The sequence below is a fragment of the Chelonoidis abingdonii genome, chromosome 1, assembly GCF_003597395.2.
Source record: "Chelonoidis abingdonii isolate Lonesome George chromosome 1, CheloAbing_2.0, whole genome shotgun sequence".
Taxonomy (NCBI): Eukaryota; Metazoa; Chordata; order Testudines; family Testudinidae; genus Chelonoidis; species Chelonoidis abingdonii.
In genome coordinates this window covers 114233207-114257882 of record NC_133769.1, presented here as the reverse complement: position 1 = coordinate 114257882, position 24676 = coordinate 114233207, and the positions used below count along the sequence as shown (strand labels likewise).

At 41.0% G+C, this 24676-nt stretch overlaps 1 protein-coding gene across 1 annotated transcript in view; it reads left to right on the top strand.

Annotated features, from left to right (window-relative positions):
* RESF1 (retroelement silencing factor 1) overlaps positions 1 to 21816 on the top strand; it is a 51118-nt gene extending 29302 nt beyond the window's left edge. The window contains exons 2-5 of the mRNA XM_032798219.2: positions 2999 to 3039; positions 13185 to 18947; positions 19749 to 19823; positions 20420 to 21816. Coding sequence (XP_032654110.2) covers positions 13232 to 18947; positions 19749 to 19823; positions 20420 to 20577 — 5949 coding nt within the window. The 5' untranslated portion in view covers positions 2999 to 3039; positions 13185 to 13231 and the 3' untranslated portion in view covers positions 20578 to 21816. The remainder of the gene's footprint in view (positions 1 to 2998; positions 3040 to 13184; positions 18948 to 19748; positions 19824 to 20419) is intronic.
* Positions 21817 to 24676: the final 2860 nt, after the last annotated feature.

Sequence of the window (24676 nt, the reverse complement as noted above, 5' to 3'; positions counted from 1 at the left end):
CAGAGGAGAGGAAGTGCGGCTGAAGGGCTGGTTAATGAAGACATCCTCAAGCCATCGGTAAGGGAGCCCTAAGGTAAGGGTGAAGAAGGGAGAAGCAGGAGAGCTGTGGGGAAGTAGCTCAGGGAAATGTAGCAACTCTGGCAGTGAAAGGTTGACTGCCAACAACTGCTACCATTAGGGTCCCTGGGCCGGAACCCGGAGTAGAGGGTGGACCGGGGTTCCCCCCAACCCACCACTACAAGAACATCTCATAGGAGGGGAAGTCAGCCTCCTGTCCTGACAGGGGCCTGAACAGAGACTGTGGGAGTTCTCTCACCAACCTCCTTGCAGGCCTATGTTGAAAAGGGCTCAGTAGACTGTAACCCTGGCCCTAGAGAGAGAAGGGCTACGTGGAGGGTCACAGTGAGCTACTGAGGCTAGCATAAACCGCCTAGAAGCACAGGACCCACGGGAGCAAGGTCAGAGCTCTGCCACAATACCTACAGCGGATGTCAGCATGCCCACCACGTATCCTCCCACTTCTTCCAAATCTCCTTTCACAGGATGCAGGTCAGGCCTTGCACCTGAACCTGGAGATACTCCACTTGAGAGCTGTCTCCCAACATTTTCCACAGGAGTTGATCCTGGAAGTTATCTTGCTGCTGTGGGTCACCTGGGAAGAGCAGGAGGGTCTTCTACAGCAATGCGGATTCCTCCCTGGCCCCTGTGCAGCTGACCTGTGTCTTGCAATGGTCCCCCCACCCCTCGCGGCACAGTGGTGCGGACGCGTTAGCCTGATTGGGACAAAGACCACAGTGGCTCTGCCAATAAACTTGCGCAAGCGCATTGCCCACACTATTCCACATCTAGGCATGCATACAGTCCCAACCCTTCCTCCTCTCCTGAAAAATTTCCCTCCTGAAAATAAAAGCCATTTACCGGGAACCCACTCCTCTGTTTGTTCTCCACCAAGTACCGGCTCGTGCAACTGGCTACCTTCCTCCTGGCTTGAGAAGAGCTCCTGGCTGCATGCCTCCAAGGACTCCGGGGTGTCTTCCCCCCACCCCAGTACCCTCACTTTCGGTTTCCTCCTCTTCCCCCCCCACCCCCCCGCTCTTAAGTGTGCATCCTGGTCCTCGGATTGGCGGTGGGGTCACCCCCAAGTATTGCGTCCAGCTCTTTGTAAAAACGGCAGGTCGTGGGGGCAGCGCACTCCGCAGGTCCTTCACTTTAACCCTGCACTGCAGCGCATCCCGGACATGGCCCCTTTCCAGCATGGCCCTTGATATCTGCCCATACGTATCGTAATTCCTACGGCTGGAGCGCAGCTGGGACGGCACAGCTTCCTCTCCCCAAACACTGATTAGGTCCAGAAACTCGCCATTGCTCCTTGCTGGGGCTCGTTTGGCGCGTGGAGGCATGGTCACCTGGAAAGATTCACTGATTGCACTCCACACCTGGCTGAGCAAACAGGAAGGGGATTTTTAAAATTCTTGGGGCATTTAAAGGGCGGGTCACCTGAGGCCAGGGCAGTAGAGTTCGAACTGATGAGCAGAGTGGCTGAACAGGCATTTTGGGATACCTCCGAATATCTCTGGAGGCCAATAACAGCGCTTTTGGTGGCCACCCTGGCGGAGCAGCGCTTAATCACCAGTGCTGCAGTCATTATTCCCCAGGCTGAGGTGGAGTACAGGCAGCGCTGTAGCCTGGGAGATGCAAGGCACATACAGTGCTGTAAATGTGGATGATGAGTGAGTTGCAGCGCTATAAAGCCACCACCAGTGCTGCAACTCTCCAGTGCAGCCAAATCCTATGACTGTATTTTCGTCATGAACCAGTCTCTCTTATTCCCTTTCCCCGAACTATGGGAAATAAATCTTAGGAATTATGCACCATTAATGACTTTCCCTTAACTTCTGTAGTGTGGTCAGGCCAATAAGGATGATTCTGGAGAAATGATTCAGAGGTTTTTTGCTTGAATTTACAGGTTAGAGACATTTTCCTGGTTTGAGCTCAAGGCATTTGTTGTTGAAGCACCATGCTATGCTCTATGTGGGGAGAAATAGCTCAGTGGTTTGAGCATTGGCCTGCTAAACCCAGAGTTATGAGTTCAGTTCTTGAGGGGCCACTTAGGGATCTGGGGCAAAATCAGTACTTGGCCCTGCTAGTGAAGGCAGGGGGCTGGATTCAATGACCTTTCAAGGTCCCTTCCAGCTCTATGAGATAGGTATATCTTAAATTATTATTATTTTATATTATTTATACTAGCCACGTGACACATGGATGAGGCTCTGTTATTATAAAGCACTTGGATAGAATGCCTGTAAGTTTTTGATGAGAAACTCTCTAAAAACAAGACACACAGGCAATAACTTCCAAATGCATTAATTCAGTGTTAAATCGGCACTTGCAGGTGGCCAACCATAGGCCTTAAGTCCCTTGAGCTCTCTTAACAAATCAGTCTGGTAACTGAAGAAGCAGAACTCTGTGTAGGCCAAGGATGACATGTATAAAGGGACAAAATTTCCTTTCCATCTCCACTCACCCTCAAATGAGAGAGGCTGTTAGGTTTAGATGTTTTGTTTTAAAGGAGAAAAGGCAAATACAAAACGGGGTTAATAAAGTGCCAGTGATGGTGATGAAATGAAGAAGTGGTCATCTTCCAAGAAGATAACCATATTCTCTAAAGCACCATTAAACTAAACAAAATGAAAGCCCAGTTAAGCTACATGGTCTGTTTTTTGACAGTATCTTAAAGAGCCACAGTCTGATAACTTAATTGCAGTTTAGCGAATACTACCTGTCTATATGCATGAAGCAGTAAACTAGAGAAGGGGATGGACAAATAAAATTCCACTGGGCTAAATGTTGCTTTTATTTAAAATAAATAAATAAACAGAAGCTCTCAAATTAGCTTGAGGTAAGCACAGGCAATGAAGTTAAAATTCCTTTTGACTAGGGGCTGCTATTCTCAACTTATGTTGGCTTCTATTGTCTAATAATTTCTGTTATATTGCAGGTTGTATGAAGACGGGAAGCCTCTTGTCCGGAATACCATCAGTAAGTGGTTTTCATTGTTACACAAACTTATAGTGGATTTGATCAAAGAGTTTGTCATGGCTTTGTAAGTGTGAAATTATTTTCCAACTCACAAAACATAACTTGACCATAATTTGGAGGAAGAATAAGGTTAATGTATGTAAAAAATGCTTGTTCAAATCTGGCATTTAGGTTTCCTCATAAAGATTCAGGGTTTGGGGTTTTTTGTTCTCTTTCTACAGAATCTTATTTTCACTTTTATATTCCTTTGATTATCACTGTCCTTTTGCATCTCTCCATATATGTAGGTCTGTAATACTTACCTAAATGGGTGTCTGCAAGTGACTGCCCTTGAACCTACTAGGTGCTAAAAAGGTGCAGAAAGTTAATAAAGGAACACAAAATGGCTTTACAAATACTGACTTCAGCCTCTCACTACTCCGTGAACTTGAACAATATTTCCACTTTATAGGGTAAAGTGTAAGTGTCTTGCTCAGAATTGGGAGCAAAACCAGGGCTCTTGGTTCCCTCTCATGAGCCTCAACCACAAGACTATCCTTCTTTCTATAATTGCGAAAAGCATCCTATTGAATATTCTTACTGTATGATCCAGTTAAACTACAAGAGTGCTAGCCTGATCAACTTCAAACCTTATTTCTGCTAGACTTGAACTAAATGTTCTTGAGATCTAAACCACAGCTCTGGGTGCCAGGTGACTCGCTCTTTGTGGTTATGGGCAAGCCACTTGGTCTCAGGTTCCCCTTTTGTAAAATGAGGATAATATCAAACTACCTCATAAAGATTATGGGAGTTTTCATTATAGATGGTGCAGGTAGCACTGCCTGTTACTAAGGTTTCTCAATCTGAATGTTTTTGGAAGACTTCAGCCAAAACAGTTCAACTGTTTCTGAGAGTGGAGCTAGAGAGAATGGAGCTTGTGTTTCACTGTTTAAAAATCCCTGGTTCCTTTTCTTAGGAAAGCTCTAGTGCTCCCCTGACTTGGAGCAGGAACTTGAAACTTGGTAGGGGGGTGGCTTTGTATCAGTGATACATCATTTGTTGTCCCTGTGAAAATGCACTCAAATTTGGTCAAGTTATAAGCCGTTAAAAAATTGCAGTTCACACATGCTCATCGGAAACTTCCTAGAGCTTAAAAGCTAAAATATCTGAAGATTCTGCTCATACTAACTATGTACCATCTCCTAACAGTTCCTAATGCTGACCAGGCTATAGATTTGACATCCCCATAGAGCAGCTGAACATGCTTCTTCCTCTCACAGCTTCTACATGTGACCAGACTGCATGTGCCATCTCCAGAGTGAGCGAGCATACTTCAGCCTAAGCCTACAGGAGTGAAGACAGTCTTTCCCTATAATGGTTTCTCCAGGCTGGGGTGGGGCCAGGCACTGGAAGTGAGAGCAGGGAGCCTGTTTCTCCAGTGTTCTCAATGACACATGCCTTGGTGCCCGCAGTGGGGAGCATTTGTGGAGAAGACTGTTTGTTTGACTCAAATAGAGAGGGGATACAAGCCAGATGTACGACATGTCCCAATCTATTCCTCTGGTCTTCCCTGACAAGAATCCTGGGATGGAGACTGAAACTGGAGGCTGGTAGTGTGTGGAGACGGGGATAGGCTGGGTAAAAAGACTAGGTCTGGGAGCCAGCGAGGCAAACTGAGCTGGGAGATGAAGGAAACTGGCAGTATGAGCAGACTGGGAACCAGTGGGGGGACCTGGACGTGGAGGGGAAACAAAGCTGCCAAGGTTGCACAGGCAATTCTGACATTTCCTAACCTTTGAGTTCTTCACTCTACAACTTTAATAGGATCCTTGGACCAAGATTCAGAGGCAATGTCATTTTCATCCGATGGGACACATCTCTGCTGTATGCCTTCCTTCCTACGCTGTTGCTGTCTGGGGTCATACGAGGGCCAGCTAAGCCAAAGTCATCCGCACAGATAGCCTCCACGTGGCCAAGCAAACCTAGTATCCATACTGTGATAGAACCAGGCCAGCTGGGTACAGCAGAATAGCAGAAGGCAGATATACTGGCCACTGGGTTAACAGTTTTCTGTTCCCTGACTGCCCGGAGCAGGGGCTGCTCCAGGCTAATGAGAACACCTGACTCTAATTAACCTGCAGAGAGTCAGGTGAGGCCATTCAGTTAATGTGACCACCTGACTCTAATTAAGGCCCTCCTGATACTATAAAAAGGGCTCACTTCAGTCAGACAGAGGGGAGCTAGAGGCGAGGAAGTGCGGCTGAACTGAAGGGCTGGTTAATGAAGACATCCTCAAGCCATCGGTAAGGGAGCCCTAAGGTAAGGGTGAAGAAGGGAGAAGCAGGAGAGCTGTGGGGAAGTAGCTCAGGGAAATGTAGCAACTCTGGCAGTGAAAGGTTGACTGCCAACAACTGCTACCATTAGGGTCCCTGGGCCGGAACCCGGAGTAGAGGGTGGACCGGGGTTCCCCCCAACCCACCACTACAAGAACATCTCATAGGAGGGGAAGTCAGCCTCCTGTCCTGACAGGGGCCTGAACAGAGACTGTGGGAGTTCTCTCACCAACCTCCTTGCAGGCCTATGTTGAAAAGGGCTCAGTAGACTGTAACCCTGGCCCTAGAGAGAGAAGGGCTACGTGGAGGGTCACAGTGAGCTACTGAGGCTAGCATAAACCGCCTAGAAGCACAGGACCCACGGGAGCAAGGTCAGAGCTCTGCCACAATACCTACAGCGGATGTCAGCATGCCCACCACGTATCCTCCCACTTCTTCCAAATCTCCTTTCACAGGATGCAGGTCAGGCCTTGCACCTGAACCTGGAGATACTCCACTTGAGAGCTTGTCTCCTCACTGGTTCCAAGGCGAGGAGATGATCTGCTCTGAGGAAGTCAGACATTGTGTTAAACAGTAAACAGTCAACTACACGCTTGACATACCTCCACAAATGGAACAAATTCCAAACATGTTGCCTAAACAAACAAATTAAAGCCACCATCTCTACCCGTGCCATTAGTCCTGGACTACATACTTCATCTTAAGAAATCCAGTCTCTCAGTGAGTTCACTCAGAGTATACCTGGCAGCAGTCACAACCTTCCACCATAAAGTGGATGAGGTTTGAGCTTTTGGTCATCCAATTACCAAAAGATTCCTGTAGGGCCTATGTAATCTCTACCTAGAACCCAGAGCCTCAGCTCCTCCATGGGACCTCACTTTAGTGCTTCGATCTCTCACAAGCGTCCCATTTTAACCTTTGGTTACATGCTCACTACTACACCTTTCCATGAATGTAGCCTTTCTCGTTGCCATTGTGTCCACAAGGCATGTATCTTGGGGCCCTTATGGCATATCCACCATATATGATCTTTCTCAAGAATACAGTCACTCTAAGACCGCATCCTACATTTTTACCTAAAGTCCCTTCTTCATTCCACCTCAACCAACCCATTCATCCTCCCACATTCTTCCCTAAACCAAGAACAGACAAGAGGTTGCATTCCAGACCCTGGACATCAGAAGGACACTAGCCTCTTATCTCAAACAGACCAGACTGTTCAGAAAAACTCCTAAATTGTTTCTCCACACTACAGAGGGGTTTAAAGGCAAATCCATATCTAAACAGAGACTTTCCGAAAGGATTTCAAGTTGTATCCAGTTTTACTTCTGTCAACATGAGCTACAACCCCCATCATGAGTCAGAACACACTGCACAAGATCAGTTTCAACATTGGTAGCCTTCTTGAATGACGTGCCTGTTACTGATGTATGTAAAGCAGCTACTTGGACATCATCTCACATCTTCATACAACACTATGTCATTGACCAGGATTCACCATTGGACACTCGGCTGAGAGATACAGTCTTATTGTCCATTTAGACCTAACTCCGAAGCTTCTCCTTCCCCCTGAGGAGTGCTGCTCTACAATTTCCTACTTGCACAGAATGAAACCAATTAGCAAGTCCTCTAGACTATTTGTTGCAATAGCAGAGATACTCTGGGCAAACCATTTCCACACAGAGAATCTCCAAGTGGATTTTTATTTGCATTAAACTCTTCTACCAGTTGTCAGGCCTAACTCTCCCTACACGCCTGCAGGCTCTCACTCCACAAGAGCTCAGGGTTCAACCATGGCCTCCTTTTAGGACGGGTTCCTTGTAGACATATGTAGAGTAGCAAGGTGGAGTTCTGACTTGGCAGTGAATGCTTCCTTCAGCATGGCAGTTCTCCACGTGACCACTCCATCCTCAACCTTGCACCCTCTTCCAACGTAGGTACAGTTTGTTAATCACCCTCAGTGGAATACAGTAGAGACCATCACTTGAAGAAGCAGAGATTTTTAAGTGGAGGTTCTTCAAGATGCGTGGTTCTTATCTGTATTCCACTTCCTGCCCACCTTTCCCTCTGCTGCAGATGGGTCAATTAATGGTGGAGAAGGAACTAAAGATGTGGTCCATGCTCTCTGCCTTTTATTGCCTTACATGGAAGCATGAGGCGAGCCAGGGCACATGCATGGACCAGCGGTGGCTACTTTCAAATTCTCTGACTTCTGATGCATGGTATGCATGCATAACACTCAATGGAATACAGATATGGACCAGACATCTTGAAGAACCTTCAGTTACAGGTAAGTAACCTCCTCTTTTCCTTTTTAAGGCTTATATATTGTGCCTATCACCGTTTAATAATGTGGTGATGGGCTGTGAAAGTAGTAGGGAGTGAATGTAGTTACTTTCAGTTTTTGAGGCTGCTTTGGAACAAAGTAGGACAAAGGACTAGACGGAGAAGAGACTAATGTGCCTGTAAAAATTATGGAACAGACACCAGATGTTTGCTTTGTTAATAAATATTAATCTTATGATTCTTTTGTATATTAAACTCTCATGATTCCTTGGCCAAAAATCCCAGAATGTTGTGTGTGATTTTAGACAAATGGATGTCTGTAATCATAGTTGGACTGTACTTAATGATCTAATCTGTTTTTCCCCCTTCACCTTGCTAACTTGGTTCGGATGTCAGGAACGGACCTCAGGCAACTAATAGATGTGTGTTGTAATGGACAGGCTTGTGTAATTGATACGGGATGCTTATAAATGCACACTGTTATTGATAAGTTACTAGTAATTAACAATATGAAGAGGGAACATTTGTTATAACAGATGTTGTCATAAACAGATAGTTAAGGGTTAATGCCTCTTTTACCTGTAAAGGGTTAAGAAGTTCACCTAGCCTAGCTGACACCTGACCAGAGGAACCAATGGGGAACAAGATGTTTCAAAAGGAAGGAGAGAAGTTTTCCTTTGTTTAGAGTCTCAGTTTCAGAAGGAGTGAAAAAGATCAAGGAACCAGTCCCTTATCAGAGTAGTAAGTTTTAGAAAGGGATAAATAGGTTTGTTTATTTTCTTTGTAACTTTGTTTTGGTACCATTAAGGGAATTATCAAAATTTGGGTATTCTTGTGTGTATTAAGATTTTTGCCCAGGGGAACATCCTCTGTGTTTTGAATCTGTTGTCTGTGAGTGTAGCTGGTATGCTAATCTCTCCCTGAGGGTTTTCTTTTACCTTTCTTTTCTTTAATTAAAAGCCTTCTTTTTAAATACCTGGTTGATTTTTTCCTTGTTTTTAGATCCAAGGGGGTTGGATCTGGATCCACCAGGAGTTGGTGGAAGAAAGGAGGGGGGATGGTTAATTTCTCCTTGTTTTAAGATCCAAGGGGTTTGGATCTGTGTTCACCAGGAAATTGGTGAAGTCTCTCAAGGCTACCCAGGGAAGAAAAGTAGTGCTTGGGGGTGGTGGCAGCGATACCAGATCTAAGCTGGTAATTAAGCTTAGAAGTGTCCATGCGGGTCCCCACATCTGTACCCTAAAGTTCAGAGTGGGGAAGGAACCTTGACAGATGTGTTCTATAATTAGTATTACAGCAAACCACTGACTAATGCATTGATTTGTCTACTCATTAAGAGTTAATTGTGGCTACTGATGGTCCTATTAGTGATGAATTAGTTACAAATGTTTGGCTTATTATTGATTCAAAATAAAATTTAAAGCATGAAAGGATCTTCTTTGTCTTACTGCTATGTAAAGGGTTAAATTTTGGGGAGTTGGTCATGCCAAACTTCTGCAGTCGGAGATTGGTATATATGTCTTTTCCTTTCTGTATTCTGTGTAGTGCTGTATTAAGTATTGATTTTGTCTGTCTTAAATCTTCAACTGAGTTGGTTATTTGGCAGCATATCTTATTACATCCAAACATGTAACAACATTCAATCCTTAAAATTAGTACTCAAGTATACAGTTCAGCTATTTTTAAATATTCAGAAATCAAAGGTCAAGTTCAGGAAGACCCTCAAATAAATGAAGACCTTTCTACTTTTAATATTACCAGGTACTGCGAGTGAGTGACCCTTAGGAATTGAAATATAAGTTGGATTCCCTTTGCCTGTCACTAAAAAACACTGACCTTCACTACCTGATTTGAAGTAACTGTCTCTGCAGTGCAACTGACATGTCACAAATGTCGTTGCTGCATGGTTGGTGGGTTTTATTTTGTTTTTTGTTGGCACTTCAGTTTGAACTTGCTCACGATTCTACCAATGCACACAGAGAAAATATAGGATAAAAATTTTACAAAATTTGTAAGTCCCACTTTCAGAAATGCCCTATGCAGCTGGGCACCTAAATCCCGTGGATTTTTAATGAGACTTAGACCAGGTCTGCACTACAAATTTTTGCCAGCATAGCTAGGGGTGTGTGTGTGTGTGTGTGGGCGTGCACGCAGGGGGTGACGTGATTTGTGACATAGTTGTGGCAGCAGAATCTCCTTGTGTGGGTGCAATTTACTAGCAAAAAGCATAGTTGCACCCATGCTAGGAGCACATTGGCAGTTTAGCTATATCATCAAAGCCTTCCAAGTGTAGACCTAGCTTAGGCACTTAGGATCCTGTAATTTTTGAAAACGGGACTTAGCCTCATGAGTCACTTTGGCAAAATTTTCAAAAGTGACTATGCTTCCCTCTTTGACTGTATTGATGCTGTAATACTAATGAGTAAAAAGTACTAAATGGTTTTTTTTTGTCCCTACAATAAGATATGACTTTGAACAAACACACGGACTAAATGAGTTTGAAGGTGCTGTCTGAGGCAATCAGTTTTCATGGTAGAATGGCATGCACAGTGGCTCTTGGATGGACTTAAAATAGACTATTCTTTGTACTAGATGTTGAAGTATGAATTGGCAGTTATCAGTTTATTCATTCCAACTGATCTTCTTATAAGTGCTCTCCTCCCTCCAAAAAGGAAGAATTCATTGTCACAGGGTTGCACTGGCCCTTTAAGCAGGAAGAGGCCAGTACGCTTTTTAGCTGCCTCCAGATTAGGCTTAAAGAGGGCACATGGGCCCTAGAGGGGAGGGGAGACCTAGTGAGTCAAGGCTGGCTGAGGGTATGTCTACCCAGCAGCTAGACACCCCAGTGGTCTATGTCTGCTGACTCGGGCTCATTGGGCTCAGGATGCATTGCTGTGTAGACTTCTGGACCCAGACTGGGGTTTGAGCCCTGGGACTCTCCCACTCCACAGGGTCCCAGGGGTCAGGCTGGAGTTCAAGCCTGGAAGTCGACAACAACAGAGAAACAACCTGAGTCCTGTGAGCCCAAGTCAGCTGGCACAGGCTAGCTGCTGCTGTCTAGTTCCTGATTAGACATACACTTAGAGCATAGGTTGGCAGGTGAGAGCTGCCTGGGACAAAATCTCCAGAGAATGGAAAGATATGCAGGTCCTTCCCAGGAAAAGGGAAGAACTGGCTAGGAGACCAGTGGAGGGGCTAGCTTATTGACCTTCCTGAGCAAGAGAGGCTGAATGGGGCTGAATTGTTGGGGCTGTGTTCCTTTTATGGCTGGGCCAAGGGGCAACTGTGACAGGAGCACTTGCCATCCTGCGTCCTGCCAGAGGAGAGTGTGCCAGGAGCGGTTGTTTTGACGCATTTCTTTTCCCTGATGAACTGAGAAATTAACCTTCAAAATTGGTAGGTTATTGTCTTTGACTGTGTGAGTTCCTATTTGACTTAAAATTAAAAATGAGAAGGGCTTAAAATTAGAGGGGTTCTGTAGAGGCCAAAATATCTCAACATTTGTTTGGTCACTTTTAAAGGGTAGTGGGGGAAGGAAAAAAATCTAAAACTTAATTTATTAGATTAATTCAGTGGAGATGATTGCCTGATTCTTCATTCACTGAAGTCAATGGGGGCTTTACCAATGACTTCACTGAGTGCACAGACTACACACTGGTCACTTAAATACTAATTTGGTAAGTTGTTATGATTTTAAATAGTAATATCAGAATGGCTTGTCTGCTCCAATAGACTTAAAACAAGATATCAAAAGATGTCATGTCTGCTGGAAAACTGTCTTCCTTTAATCTTTAAGTTCAGCTCTATAGCTCTTAGTGAGAGGCCTCTTAAAGTAAACAATTAAACTTATTTATTCATCTAGCTGGGGATTTTACCTAGTTATAACTCTTCTGCCTATTCCAAGGTCACTGGGCTTCCCTCCCTCTTTATGGCTCTATACAGTCAGCAAGCAGACCCTTTAGCAGGTTTTAGTAGTGATGGGGGAGGGTAGGTGGAGTGGAGTGAGGAGGATGAGCATGCAGCTGTGGGAGAAAGTAGTAGAGAAAGAAGGCACAGGAACTGTTTCACTCCTCTTACTGATTTATGGAGGCTTTTCAGGATATCTGTAATCTCCCTCCCTGCAGTGCTTTTTAGGAGTTTATTTGGAGCAATTTCCCCCTTAAATTCATCTGGAGCATGAAGGAACTTTATAGGCTTGTGGGGTACAAACAGCCTCACCATCTGGGAGTCACTTTAGGATTGGCAGATCTGAAACAGCCAAAAAAGTCACCAGCCCCACGTAGGCTCTTGAATGACTGTCCTATTCTATTTTAGAAAGGGAAATAAGTTGTCTTGGGTTTGCATGGAAGAGGAGGGATTGATTGGCACCTCTAAAGAACATTCTGAGGCTCACAGTTTACAAACAGCCTTAATTCTGCCCCATAGTCATTTGAGAGATTCAGACTAGCTTTTTAATCTATAAATTTCTTCTTACCAGTGTCAATTACTATAGTTAGCTCTTATTGCATTTGCTAGGAATTTTTGAGTGCCGCAACTGTAGCTGTTTAGTTTTTATTAGTTTATATAGTCTATCAATTATCTTGCAACTTGCTATATTAATTATTTTAGTCTTTAAAATTATTTAGTCATCTTTCTTGAAATGTATACAAATGCTTGAGCAGTCCAGTAGTTATTTAATTCAGATCTTGAAAGCAAAAAGATAAGTTTTTATTCTCTGATTCTCAATAAACTTTACGATGTGATACCGAGTACCTGGAATATCTATATTAAACAGAAATGTTGGACACCAGAGCCCTTTGTCATATGTAAATTTTACAAGTTCCTGTTTTCTCTTGATGTCATATATGTGCTTGACTCCATCCCTTCTGGCTACAGAATAAGTTTAATGTTGACAAACAATATTAAGAAAGGAAGATGACTATTTATGTATAGTTTAGAATGTCAAACTGATTATACTGAATTTTACAACTTTGCATTCAGTAATTAATGGCTGGCTGTAACTGCAAGGAGGGTGAAATTACATCTCCAATAGAATTGGAGAAAAATAAGACACAAATATTTGAGGACAAATCTTTTAACTACAAATGATTCCCCCAGCCAATATTTGGAAGTCTGCTTCTCTGTATATCACAGACTTTTTTCAAAGTGAAGCTTCTTTTTTATAAAATGTGCCTTATGCTTTATTAGTCCTTGAGTTGATATTATGCTTTGTAAATGTTTGGGTTCAACTGTTTTTACTTGTTGCTTATTTTAGCTTATTATTGCATACATTTCTTTGTTTAAGCAAAAATGAGTGAAAACAAATATAAAAATCCAAATTCATATGCTGTGACTTTGTTTTTCATAACTTGATCATATTCTGGGAAAGATCTTTTTAACGTACTTTTTAGCATTTGGGATTTTTGATGTCAGTATTATGGCTCGTAAGTGAAGTTTTATCTAACAACTTCATTTCATTCAAACAATTCTGTTAATAGTAGATATTTGAAAGTTAGAATAAAAACATTTATTGGCCTAAATATAATTAATATTTTGACTTCTTTTTAGAATTCTGAATTTAAACTCAACAGAAATAAAAGCAACACCAAGACAGGATGAACTGGAATGTAAGACCACCCCAAAATGCTGATAATCAGAAGAACTTGCAAAGTCAAGGAATTCATTTTTCTCACACGCTTTCTAATACATGTGCTTTCCCTCAGACAAGCACATACTCTACTCAGAATGCTTGTACTTATCCTGGAAGTAACCAGACGGTATATCTGCAGTCTAACATTAACATGGTTACAAATCCATTATTTTTCCAAAATACTGAGGGATACAAAACATTGCAGCAAGCATTTCCAAAAGAATCGGTACCTGGTAGAGTTCTTGTTACCTCACAACGTTCATTTGAGAGGCATCCACCTTCTCGTGTACAAACCAGGCGGCTTGTCCCTAAACAAGCTACACATGTGCCAGTAGAGACTACTCTAAATCTTTGGCCAAACTCGGTGTCCAACATGCATGTTTTTTCCCAATCAAGCATAGCTACTGCGTCATCACAAACAAGCCCTGCAAAAAATTTACAGAGTATACCTCAGAAGCCACAGAGTCAGTATGTGACTACAAATGCGTATCCTATGCAGCCTCAAATAGCACAACCTACTTTTACAAGAACTGTGATGTTTCATCAAGGTAACCAAGCATGCAATACATCTTCACGGGAGCTGCCAATAGAATGGGTACCACAATATAACTTGAATGGGCCTGCATCTTCTCAACAATGTACTACAGTACCCATTAATCAGTCATCAAATGAGTATGTAAATTCTCAACAGAACTCTTTGGCTTTTGCTTTCCCTACGCAACATCTCCAGCAACAAGTACACTGTCCTAGCACTCCATTTCAGGATACGCATTCATCCAGTTCAAACACTGCAATAGGTGTACAATCACAACAATATGCGTCAGCCCAAATTGGCTCTGAAGATCATAATGGAAATCCTCCACGCTATCCTTCTAGTTATGATTGTAGAGCTGCAGCACAATCTTTGACAGGTCTTCAGCAGGTAGTTCCAATTATATCTAATGAACATATTCAGAACCGGCAGAAACCTATGTCAGATCACAGTAATGTTTCTTACATTAAAGATGTACAACAGCACTGGCAGAAACTAGAGTCTGGAGAAACTAGTCAGGCAACTGGAAATGTTTATAATTTAAGTGGAAATGTGACAGCAAATCAATCTTTTAATGCAACAGCTAAGCCTTCAACATACATTTTAGAAAAATATTTTAACAGCATGCAAGAAGTTGTAACTGTTCCTTCTGAGCCACCGAATAAAATAGCTTCAATACAAGAGAGCCCAATTAATGGTTCAACAGATTTGCCCGATAATTCTAAAAGTATTTCATCAACAGATGATAGATTGAAAGTAACAAAAGAGAGTCTGGCTGTGGAAGCTCAGAAACTGTTGGAAATTAAAAAAAAATATGCAATACTTGAAAGAGTTTTTTTAATAAAACAAAAACTCTTGGCATCTTCAGAGCATAATAAAATGACCTCTGACCTTCCTCCACAAAATCAAAACACTAACTTTAAGCTTTTTCCACATGTGGCCAATAAGACTGGAACATTTTCACACTCTGGTACAGTGGGAATGAAGAGTCAACAACTGGCACTTCGTCAGTCTTCACTTGAAGAAAGAAATGACAAAAACATTACCAACACTGGCAGTGAAGGATTAGATAAGACTCAGAATAGTCATTGGATTAACCAAGGAAATTCTACTTCAAGCTCTGTTTTGATTGCCTATCAGGATAAACTCCCAGTTCATTTAAATAATCTTGAGAGAACTTCAGTATTGGGCCCAAAGAATGCACCAGCTGCAGGTCCTACTCAAGAGACCATGAAATGCACTGAAAACACTTTGGGTTTTACCAAACTTAGTAGCTCTGACAGAGTCCTACCAGAAAATATATCAGTTCACACTGAGGAGGCCTCACTTCTCCACTCTCTTCTAGGTAGCATGAATATTTTGCAAGAAAAAAAGTCTGGTGCTCTTGCTGATAAAATGTCTAGCCTCCTTCAGAATGAAAAAACAGCTTCCAATTTAACACTGTCAGGAGGAAGTTCACTGGCCAGCAAAAGAGAAGTAAAAAGTGCTGTAGAGACAGTGCAGTGTTCAATATCTGCATGTCCTGAATTGGATCAGCACACTAAAGGCGTTTGTTCTCAGCCAACGGAGAACACTAAAACTTTGAACAACGAGAAGATACTCAGTACTTCTCACATAAATCCTCTTGCTTCAGAAACAGCTGAACTAGGTGTAACTAATGGTGTAGCTGAGAATACACCACCACCAGTTGCTACTGGAAACTCATTTTCTAAAATGAACAGCTGTACTACTTCTATGGAAGAGCTAGAAGCATGTCTTGCTTTGTGGAGAAAGTGTCCTTCAGAATCTGTGGATGTTCAATATAGTCAGTCAAATAAAAACATAGAATCAAATATGATTTCATCATCTTATGAAGGATTTCATGATCAGAATACATGTCGTATCTTGGAGAACAACCAAACTGCAGTAGCTAAAAGTGACTTAAATAAAGTTACAATAAGTACAAATGAAACAACTCTGTCTTCTACAACTCCTTCTATTGGGCAAAAACATGATACATTGAGTTCCAACTTGATCAAGGGTTTTGAACCCCAAGTTGCTGTAGTTTCTCCTTTAATACTTTCTAAAGAGAGAACTTTAAGTGAACATCAAGAAAAAAATACAACGTTTTCTGCTGAAATAATTTATTCAGTGATTGAAGGAGGTAGTGTATGTAGTCTACAAGAAGAGAAACAAGAAGATGTTTCAGTAGTGGCAAATACCAATAAAGGGATAGTGGAAACTACTTACTTACCATCCAATAAATGTATTCCAATACAGAAAGTGGATTCAGATATGCAGTACACCAAATCAGCTAATGGAAACAAAATAGTAAAAGATGCTGTAAATTCAAACTACTCATATGATGTAAACAAAAGAAAAGCTGATCAGCTTGCACAAGAAGCGAAAAAAACTAACATGCAGCTCAGTTTACAAAACAAAACTTCTTTGCTGAAAACAAGCACAAATGGTTCTAGTCTAATGTCTCAAGATGATCTAACAAAGAATAAAGATTGTGAGGACTTTGTAGAACCAGAGGGCGCTACCACCATTGTGTCAGAGGATGACATGTTACAGATTTCCAGCGTATGTTCACTTGTTGAAAGTGATGCATCTTATAATTCACAAATAGCCAATATGTTCAGTTCTGTCCCTTTGATGCATTTAGAGAAAAATGGTGCCTTGTTGGAAGAAAATATTTCTAGTACAAAGCATAAAGAACAACAATTAGACACTTGTAAAGGAGAATCTGAAATGAAAACAAATATGTTTGAGGGTGAGAGTTTTCTGCTATTGCAAAAACCTGTGTCTAAAGCAGTTTCCCCAACAAAGCCATTAGGAGTACCAAGTTTAGAGACGTTTTCATGTGATACAAATGAGTGTAATAAAAAGATTTTTGATGATGTAAATGTAAGCAGTTTGGAGGAAGAAAAAAATGAAGACACTTCTAAAACTGTTTGTAGCTCGGGACAAAAAATAGTGCAAAATATAGTTTCCAGGAATGGAGAAAACGTTGTTGATGTTAACCAGGAGTTGATCAGAAACAGACAAGACCTATCATTTAATGTAATCGGTGAAACAGATGTCTATTCTACTGCAAAGGAAGAAAATACGCAAGAACGTATATTCAATGAAGAGGAAAATACAGTGGACAATGGGATTAGTGGTAATAGAGCAGTATCTGTAACCTTTCTAAATGATCAGCTGACTGAACTTTTAGAAGAGTTTCCTTATGGGATTGAAGGTACAGAGGTACTAATGAAAGAGCTGACTAAAAGTGAAGATTCTGTGGTTGAGACAACAGAGAATCAAGTTGAAAAAGGAACTCAAGCTTATAGCAAAAGCTGTGATCCTAAGGATCCAATAAACCAAATAAAAATCACAATACTAAATTCAGAACAAATGAAAGAACTGTTCCCTGAACATAATCACCAATCCTGTAACAAAGTCATGGTGGAAAACACTAAAAATCAACAACTGGAAATCAATTCATCAGAGAGAGAGACTTTAGAAAGGCATATCCAGCCTGATCAGAATCTAGGCATGGAGAGGGAAAAGAGCACACAGGAAACCGCAGTCCCAAAACGAGATAAAAAATTTACATATTGTTGTTTAATGGGTTGGTTAGCTGCCGTTTATGCAGTGCCAGAGTGCTCATGCAAATCTCAAGAGGATGTTGCTTTGGAGAAACAGGATGGTGGCAATCAGTGTTCAGAAGCTGAAAACACTGTCTTTAAAGGGAGACAGGAAACAACTAGTAGAACTGGTCTCATAACAAAGACTAACTGTGCAGTGGAAAACAACCTGCAGCTTCCTGTCAAATTACATGATACAAGCAAAAATCTTCCCACATTAGACAAAGATAGAAAATGTGCCCAAAATGCTACAATAAACAAAGATATTAAGCTAAACAAATCAGCTAGAGCACACCGAGAAATAATCAGACCTTTTCATTCTCCTGAGAAGAGAGAGACTGATCAATTCAAAAGAATACATGAATTCCATGTATTGACTCCTTCGGAGAAAGAAGTTTGGACTAGTGAAACAGATTCTCAGAAATGCACAAGGGAGGAATTTGCTTCAGGAAAAGTCCATCATACAAATGTAGAACACTTGATAATATCAACAGAGAAAAAAGAAAAAGTCTGCAAGATGGAATCTTCTGAAAAAGATCAAACACGAACAGAAGGGTTGGCCATGAAATCCAAGACACATGTCCACAATTCAAAAATTTCAGAAACCATTGAGGTCAAACAAAATAAAATATATGAAGAACATAGATATAAAAAACTTGAACAGAGTACAGGTGAAGCACACAGAGTTAAGAGACATAATTACACATTTAGCAAGAATGGACAAATTAAAGAGAAGACAAAATTGCCAACGGAAATAAAACATAAGTCTGATAATCATCATGGAGCCACAAGAAAATCCCCAAATGCAAGCTCAAGAAAGTATGAATATTCTCAGCATAAATCTATAAATGTCCTACCTTCACAGGAATGTTTATATAGACAAAAGCGGAAAGAAAACATGATTGGGGAGAGAGACTCCAAAAAACCAAAACTGGAAAGTGAAAGAATCAAATATGAAACGAACACTTTCAAACATGCAGGATTTAATAAACAAAGTACTGATGTGGCATATTTTGAGAAATCTTCAATATCGAAAGAAGAAAATGTCTGGAAATATAAAAACTTATTGTTAGCAAATCATAATTATATCCCCAAACCAAAGAAAAAAAAAGGGCGCCCTTGTAAAAAGTCTAAAACCTACTTTTCTGGCAGAGAGAAAGACCTGGATGTTCAGAATAGAGAGAAACATTCTGAAAAAAATCGAAAAACTAGTAGACTGAACATTTCTCTTAAAAGGGAACAACAAAAAAACTATCTGAATAGAGTTGCGTTTATACGTACTGCCCAAGAAAGCATTTGTCTGACAAAACTAGACACAACACCTGCCAAACCCATATGGCATATAAAATCTAATAAAGTTCCAGAGCCCAGCCAGGACTGGAAAACTGATAGCTCACCTTCAGAGGATAAACTACACAGACCACAAATGCTTGAGTTTAAATTGTGTCCAGAGATACTGTTCAGAAATACAGCCACTGATGGAGAGAGTTTGGATATTGCACACTCCTCGGAAAGAGACACATCCCTTGTGGCAGGTGCAGTATAAATTAAAGTTTTCTCCTTATCCGTGAAACCATATAAATAATAACGTGTGGTCTTGCGTACGAAATGAGGCAAAAACTAGGTTGAATGCTGTGATGCAAAGCCAAGAGCAGTTTATTGCCGGTATTGGGCTTAAAACCATATACCCTCGATATTTTTTTGAGTGGAGGGGAAGAGAATTGATTATAATTTTATGATTTATTGTTCTCTTGTGGAGTTAAGTAAAACAGTAGAAATTCCAGTCTTTTAGATTTCGTATTACACAAAACTATAAATTGGGATGGCTGAATGTACTATCGCTCTGAGCCACATATGATAGTCTTCAAAATTTGAAGAGCCAGGTGCACCAGCTGGGGCTCAGAGCTTCATCCCCATTCCTGCTGAAGCCCTGGCAGGCATCTCTCACAGGGCTGAAAGCCCAATTTCTCCTGTCCCACCCCCAGGGAAAAGCCCTTAGCCCAATCACCCTGCTGCAGGACACAAGCCCTGAGCTCTGCCCTCTCCTCCCTTCCCCCCCCCCCCCCCGGTCTGGTAGGTGGAGAATGGAGTGGGGATTTGTGGGAGCTCTGCAAGCCGCACTTTAACTGTAAAAGAACTGCATGCAACTCCTGAGCTGCGGTTTGGCCACTCCTGCTATAAATAGTGAATAGCTATATAGAACAATTTGAGCCTTAACACTTACTGGCTCTCCTGTTATGCCTGGCTGTGTGCTTTATAACATGAGTGGTAAGAATTAGTGGTAATTGTAAGATTTATCCCTCCATTCAGTTTCGTTTATCTTTTTTAATTTTCAGGGGTCAAAAGCAAAAAGGAAGATTGGTTAAATTATATCCCAATGAAGCAAAGAAAAACTGAAGGAACAGCTCAAGGTGAAATGACTTGATTATTCCAGTTGGAATAAATATCAAATACTGTTTCCTTGTCTTCAAAAATTGTTAATGTACTCTTTAGCAAAATATTATCTCTGGTGCTCCCGCTAGTTCAACTGCACTAATGGGAGCCTGAGTGCAGACATGGCTCTGGTGCTTTATGGAGATTGTTACTGCCCCAACAATGTGGTAATGCCTCAGGTGAAGCTTCATCTATGCTTCAGCTCCAGTTGGATGCAGCTGAACCAACGGTAGCATCGGTGGAAATATTTTGCTGTAATTCCCTAGTGTAGACAAGGCCTAAACCTTTTCGTCCACATTTCTTCATGCAGTTGTTACAATTCAGTATTAAAAATGGTTATAGGGAATGGAATTAAATGCTAGATTGTTTAGTATAAGGTTATGTAACAGTTGTTTTCACAATGGGTGGTCTTAAATACCACACGGGTAAAATGCTCATTCTGACCTCTTAAATATTTGCATTTGTATTTCACTTTATTTTAAAAGGTAAAACGTAGCTTGCTGAAATTTTGTAAGTAAGTGATGAATGTTCAGTAGTGATGTTCAGTGTAACTGACTTCATATCTGTCTTTCAGTTGATGATGATATTCCACTTGATGCAGCAATACAAATCCTGGAAGGAAATGAGGCTCTCCATGTTCCAGTCAAAGACTCGAAAACGATGTTTCAGACCTACAGAAAAATGTATCTGGCAAAAAGAAGCAGAAGCCTTGATAGTAGCTGTTCAAAATAGGTCGTCTTCAGTCATAAAACAGCAAAAATGCATTTGTGCGAACTAAATTTGTGTGTTGCTGATCTTCAGTATACATTCGTTTTTTGTTTAAGCAAATAAGATCTTAACGCTGAAAATGTCAGTGTTAAAAATGTTAACCCTTATCAAATGTATTTGATATTTTTTTCTTTTTCGAACTACAGGCTTTAATTGAAGCTAGCAAAATTTCAAGAGCATTTAAACCATCCAGATTGTTTTATCAATAGATCAACTGCTTTACTTTCTGGTTCTGGAAAATCTCTTCCCCTCAGAGACTTTCCATTGCTGGCAATGGAAATATGACCAGTGCAAAGGGATCAGTGGTAGATTCCTAAGCGTTACATAATATCTTCTAATTAGTTCTGTTTTTAACAAGGCTTTCTTATTTGAGGGTGGGGGGTGGGGGGAGTGAGAAGTTAATATTTTTTTACGTGGCAGACAGGACAGTGCAACAAAGCAACTGAACCTGAGCCTACTGATCGAGGGATACCATGAAGTATTTATGCTGCTACCCAGTTTTACTAAACTGAACTTTATAAAACTTGTTAGAAATTAAGGGCTTGTCTACAATACAACTTGAGTCAATGTAAATTATATCACTCAGGGATGTGAAAAAGCCACCCCCTAAGTGACGCAAGTTACATCGACCTAAACCCTGTCCAGGCTAGCGCTGTGTCAGCGGGAGATGTTCTCCTGACAACATATTTTCCACCTCTTGCTGAGGTGGCGTAATTATGCTGATGGGAGAACACTTTCACCAGAATGTAGCGCAGTAGTGTAGATTAGCCCTTAATCAGTAATTCCTTATCTTAACATTGTACTGCAAGTTGATGACCAGTTGATGCTTTTCATCCTGAATTTAGGGTAATTTTTTCCTACTTTCTTCATATTTGAAAGAAAAGGAACAGTAGTTGAATTCTAGGAAGTTTGAATTCATGTTGTCTAAGCTATTACAGTCACTGGTTAAAGTGAATAAAGCGGATTTCTATGTTTCTAAGCTACATTAGCTAATGTTTAAAACTACACACACTGTAATATGGATTATATTGATTATTGTTGGTCGTTTGTTCCTTTTGCTCAGTGTTCAGAATTTTGAATTTAATTGTATTTTTTCAGAACTTTTGGCATTTAATTTTTTACAGGTTTATACTGAAAATATAGCCAGTGTGGATAATTAACTGAACCACTTTCATATATTAAATAAACTTATTTTGAGCATTACATTTTTGTATTTCTCTGCCAGGTTATTTTTCTGATTTACTGATTGCAGTTAATTGTAACTGGTTGCATATTTTTTTAATGAGCTGAACGGATATTGAAGGAAACCAAAAATTGTGCGAAAATGTTGTTTTTCTTAAAATTGTTCAAAAAGACTATCTTAAAGGCCCTTACTTAGTTTGCAATTCTGATTTCATTAAGGGTTGCATAGGTGTAACTGAGGGAGGATTTGGTCCTGAGCTGCTGCATCTGAACAATAGATTGGTGCTCACAGAAATTCAGGATCACCTTCCTGGTTTGGCATTTTTTACCTTTCTTTGACTGGGGAAGAAGCCCATAGATGAGTTGGTAATGAATTGGCATCAACACTCAGAAGACCTGCTCATGCTTGTATTGGACTTTGGATGTGAACAACCTAGGAGTTATACAACAGACCAATCCCACTACCATTTCCACATGACTATATGCTAAAAATATATTAAAACCTGTGGTTTCCTTCTTTCAAAATAGAAAAGGGGCTTTGCAAGTGTTTGAGTTTGAGGGGTCGATGGCAGGAGAAGTTATATTATCCTAATAACATGTTAAGTTATCTATAATAAGATGCACAATCTCTGGTGGTTTACAGGAAGTGTTGTCCCTGGACAATTTTTAATACTATTGGGAATTATTGGTGTTTGCTTTTTCTTTTCTTTATTTTTTTTTAACCTTGAAGCTTACCATCGCCTTTCTGACCCCCACTCCCATGAAGAAAAAGTTCCTCTCTAGTCTTACATGTATTAGTTACCAAATTGCTAATGGTACCCATTTCATGTCCAGAACTTAATTGTGTAGATTTGTTCTGCTTCAGAAAATTTGAAGAAGTTCACCTGACTTAGATGAATCAAAAATGAATGAATGGTATTTTTTTTGTTTTCGTTCGGGAGCGCCCTTCAGTAAGATATCATTTGAGCAATCAGCCCATGACTATTGTATATAGGCCTTTAAAAATATTTAAGAGACATGGATTAGTTGCACACAGTCATCAATAGTAGGCTTCCACTAGACTGGACTCGTGCTCTATATTTTGAGATGTTCTTGGCCCCTTTGTAGTATTTAATATTATGATGATCCTCCAGAAGGTATCACTATAATTCTCTGTATCTGAATGACTGACCTTGTGAGGCTAACAGCTTGCTATATGACAATAAAATATATATTACACACAAGAAATACATGAAAGGAACAATAAGGTTGCAGAATCTAGGAAATGACAGAATTAAGGTTGCTTTTGCAACTTTAATTTGGGCTCCCTGCATTTTTTTTGACTACATGGTCGCATATTACTTTTTCCACAAGTCCCATCTCATTCAGTGTGCAGGATGGACACTGCTTACCAAATGAGCAGATATGCAATATTCTGTCTTACTCTCATTTTTCAATGTGTGGCTTTTGTATTTACTGTCCATTATTACATCTCTATTATGAAGGTAGAACAATTTCCTGATGGGCTTTTTTATGGTGGTCATCACTATGGTAACTGAGTACTTCACAATCATTAATGAATTAATTTTCACAAACATCTCTGTGAAGGGATGATGGTATCCCAATTTTACAGATGAAATACAGAAATTAAGGTCAAAAGTGTCAATGAATTTTGGATGCCCAAGTTGAGGCACCTAGGACCTGATTTTTGAGTACTGTACTTAACATTTTATATGTTCAAAGCACATCTCCTGTTCAGTTGCAGCTGTAAATGCTCAGCACTTCTACAGATCAGACCCCAGGGTCACATGTTGGGCATGCAGAAAAACACAGTTATTGGCCACCTGTGAGAAGTCTGGTTTACAGACATACCTAGCATCTCACAGGTAATTTGCAGCAAAAGCAGGGATAGAATCCAGTTCTCTAGGATAGTATTCAACTGCCTGAACTATATTAGCATCTATTCTCTTCTGTAGCCCCTTGCCTCTTTCACAACATTGGACAGAAGTGAAGCTGCTCTAATTTATGAATAGTTATGTCAAGCTGGTTTTTGTGATGTTTACTGTATGAATATATTGGCTTAGTTCTACAGGGCTGTAAGGGAAGTAAGTGGGAAAGGCAAAGAATGGCTCAGGATGTCATCTCTCAAAAACTTGTTAAAGAATAATGCCTGAGCTGTTGGCTTTGCAGATTTTACCTCCTCCCCAGCCAACCTGCAAAAATAGGGAGGTGGTGTTCATTATTTTCCAGAAAGCCCAAGAACACCGAACAAAAGAACTAGGTATTGCTGTTTTCAAAAGGAATACTCTTGCAAGAGAAAGAGAAGTTGTTCATGGGTACCAGCCCACGATGTAGGCATTCAGTGGGGTATTGGAAGAAGCTGGGCCTGCCTTTTTTGACCATTAGAGGATGTCTCACAGGGTGAACTGGAACCTGTAAGAGAAAACTGGTCCAGCCCAACTGTGCCTCATTAACAGTCTCTTGATGGAGTCTGAGAAAGCCACTCGTTTTTAGAGAGAGCCAGAGGGGAACAGGTAACGAGAGGAAGCTGAGGCAGGTGCTGAAGAGAGCAGGAGGTTCCTGCAGGGGGGCGGGGGCATGTTTGACCCTGGATAGCCTCTTGGTCACTGCGAGCCTTTGGAAGACTAGGTAGAGAAGCTAGGGGGTGACTGCTCAGAAGATTGCAGAGTCACTCAAAGGAGCTCAGAATTGGATGAGGGGAGAGACTAAGCAAAGACTGGGAAGAGTGGAAAAGCTATGCCCTGCTTGGAAACAGTTTTCAGGAAAAAGGGGCTGTGTCCAACTTGAGTCTGAGATAGACGATGTGTGTGTTTGTTTTGAATTTTATGTTAATAAACCAGACCCTAAGAAGGGTTGTTATTGGATGCAGGCTTTTGTGCAG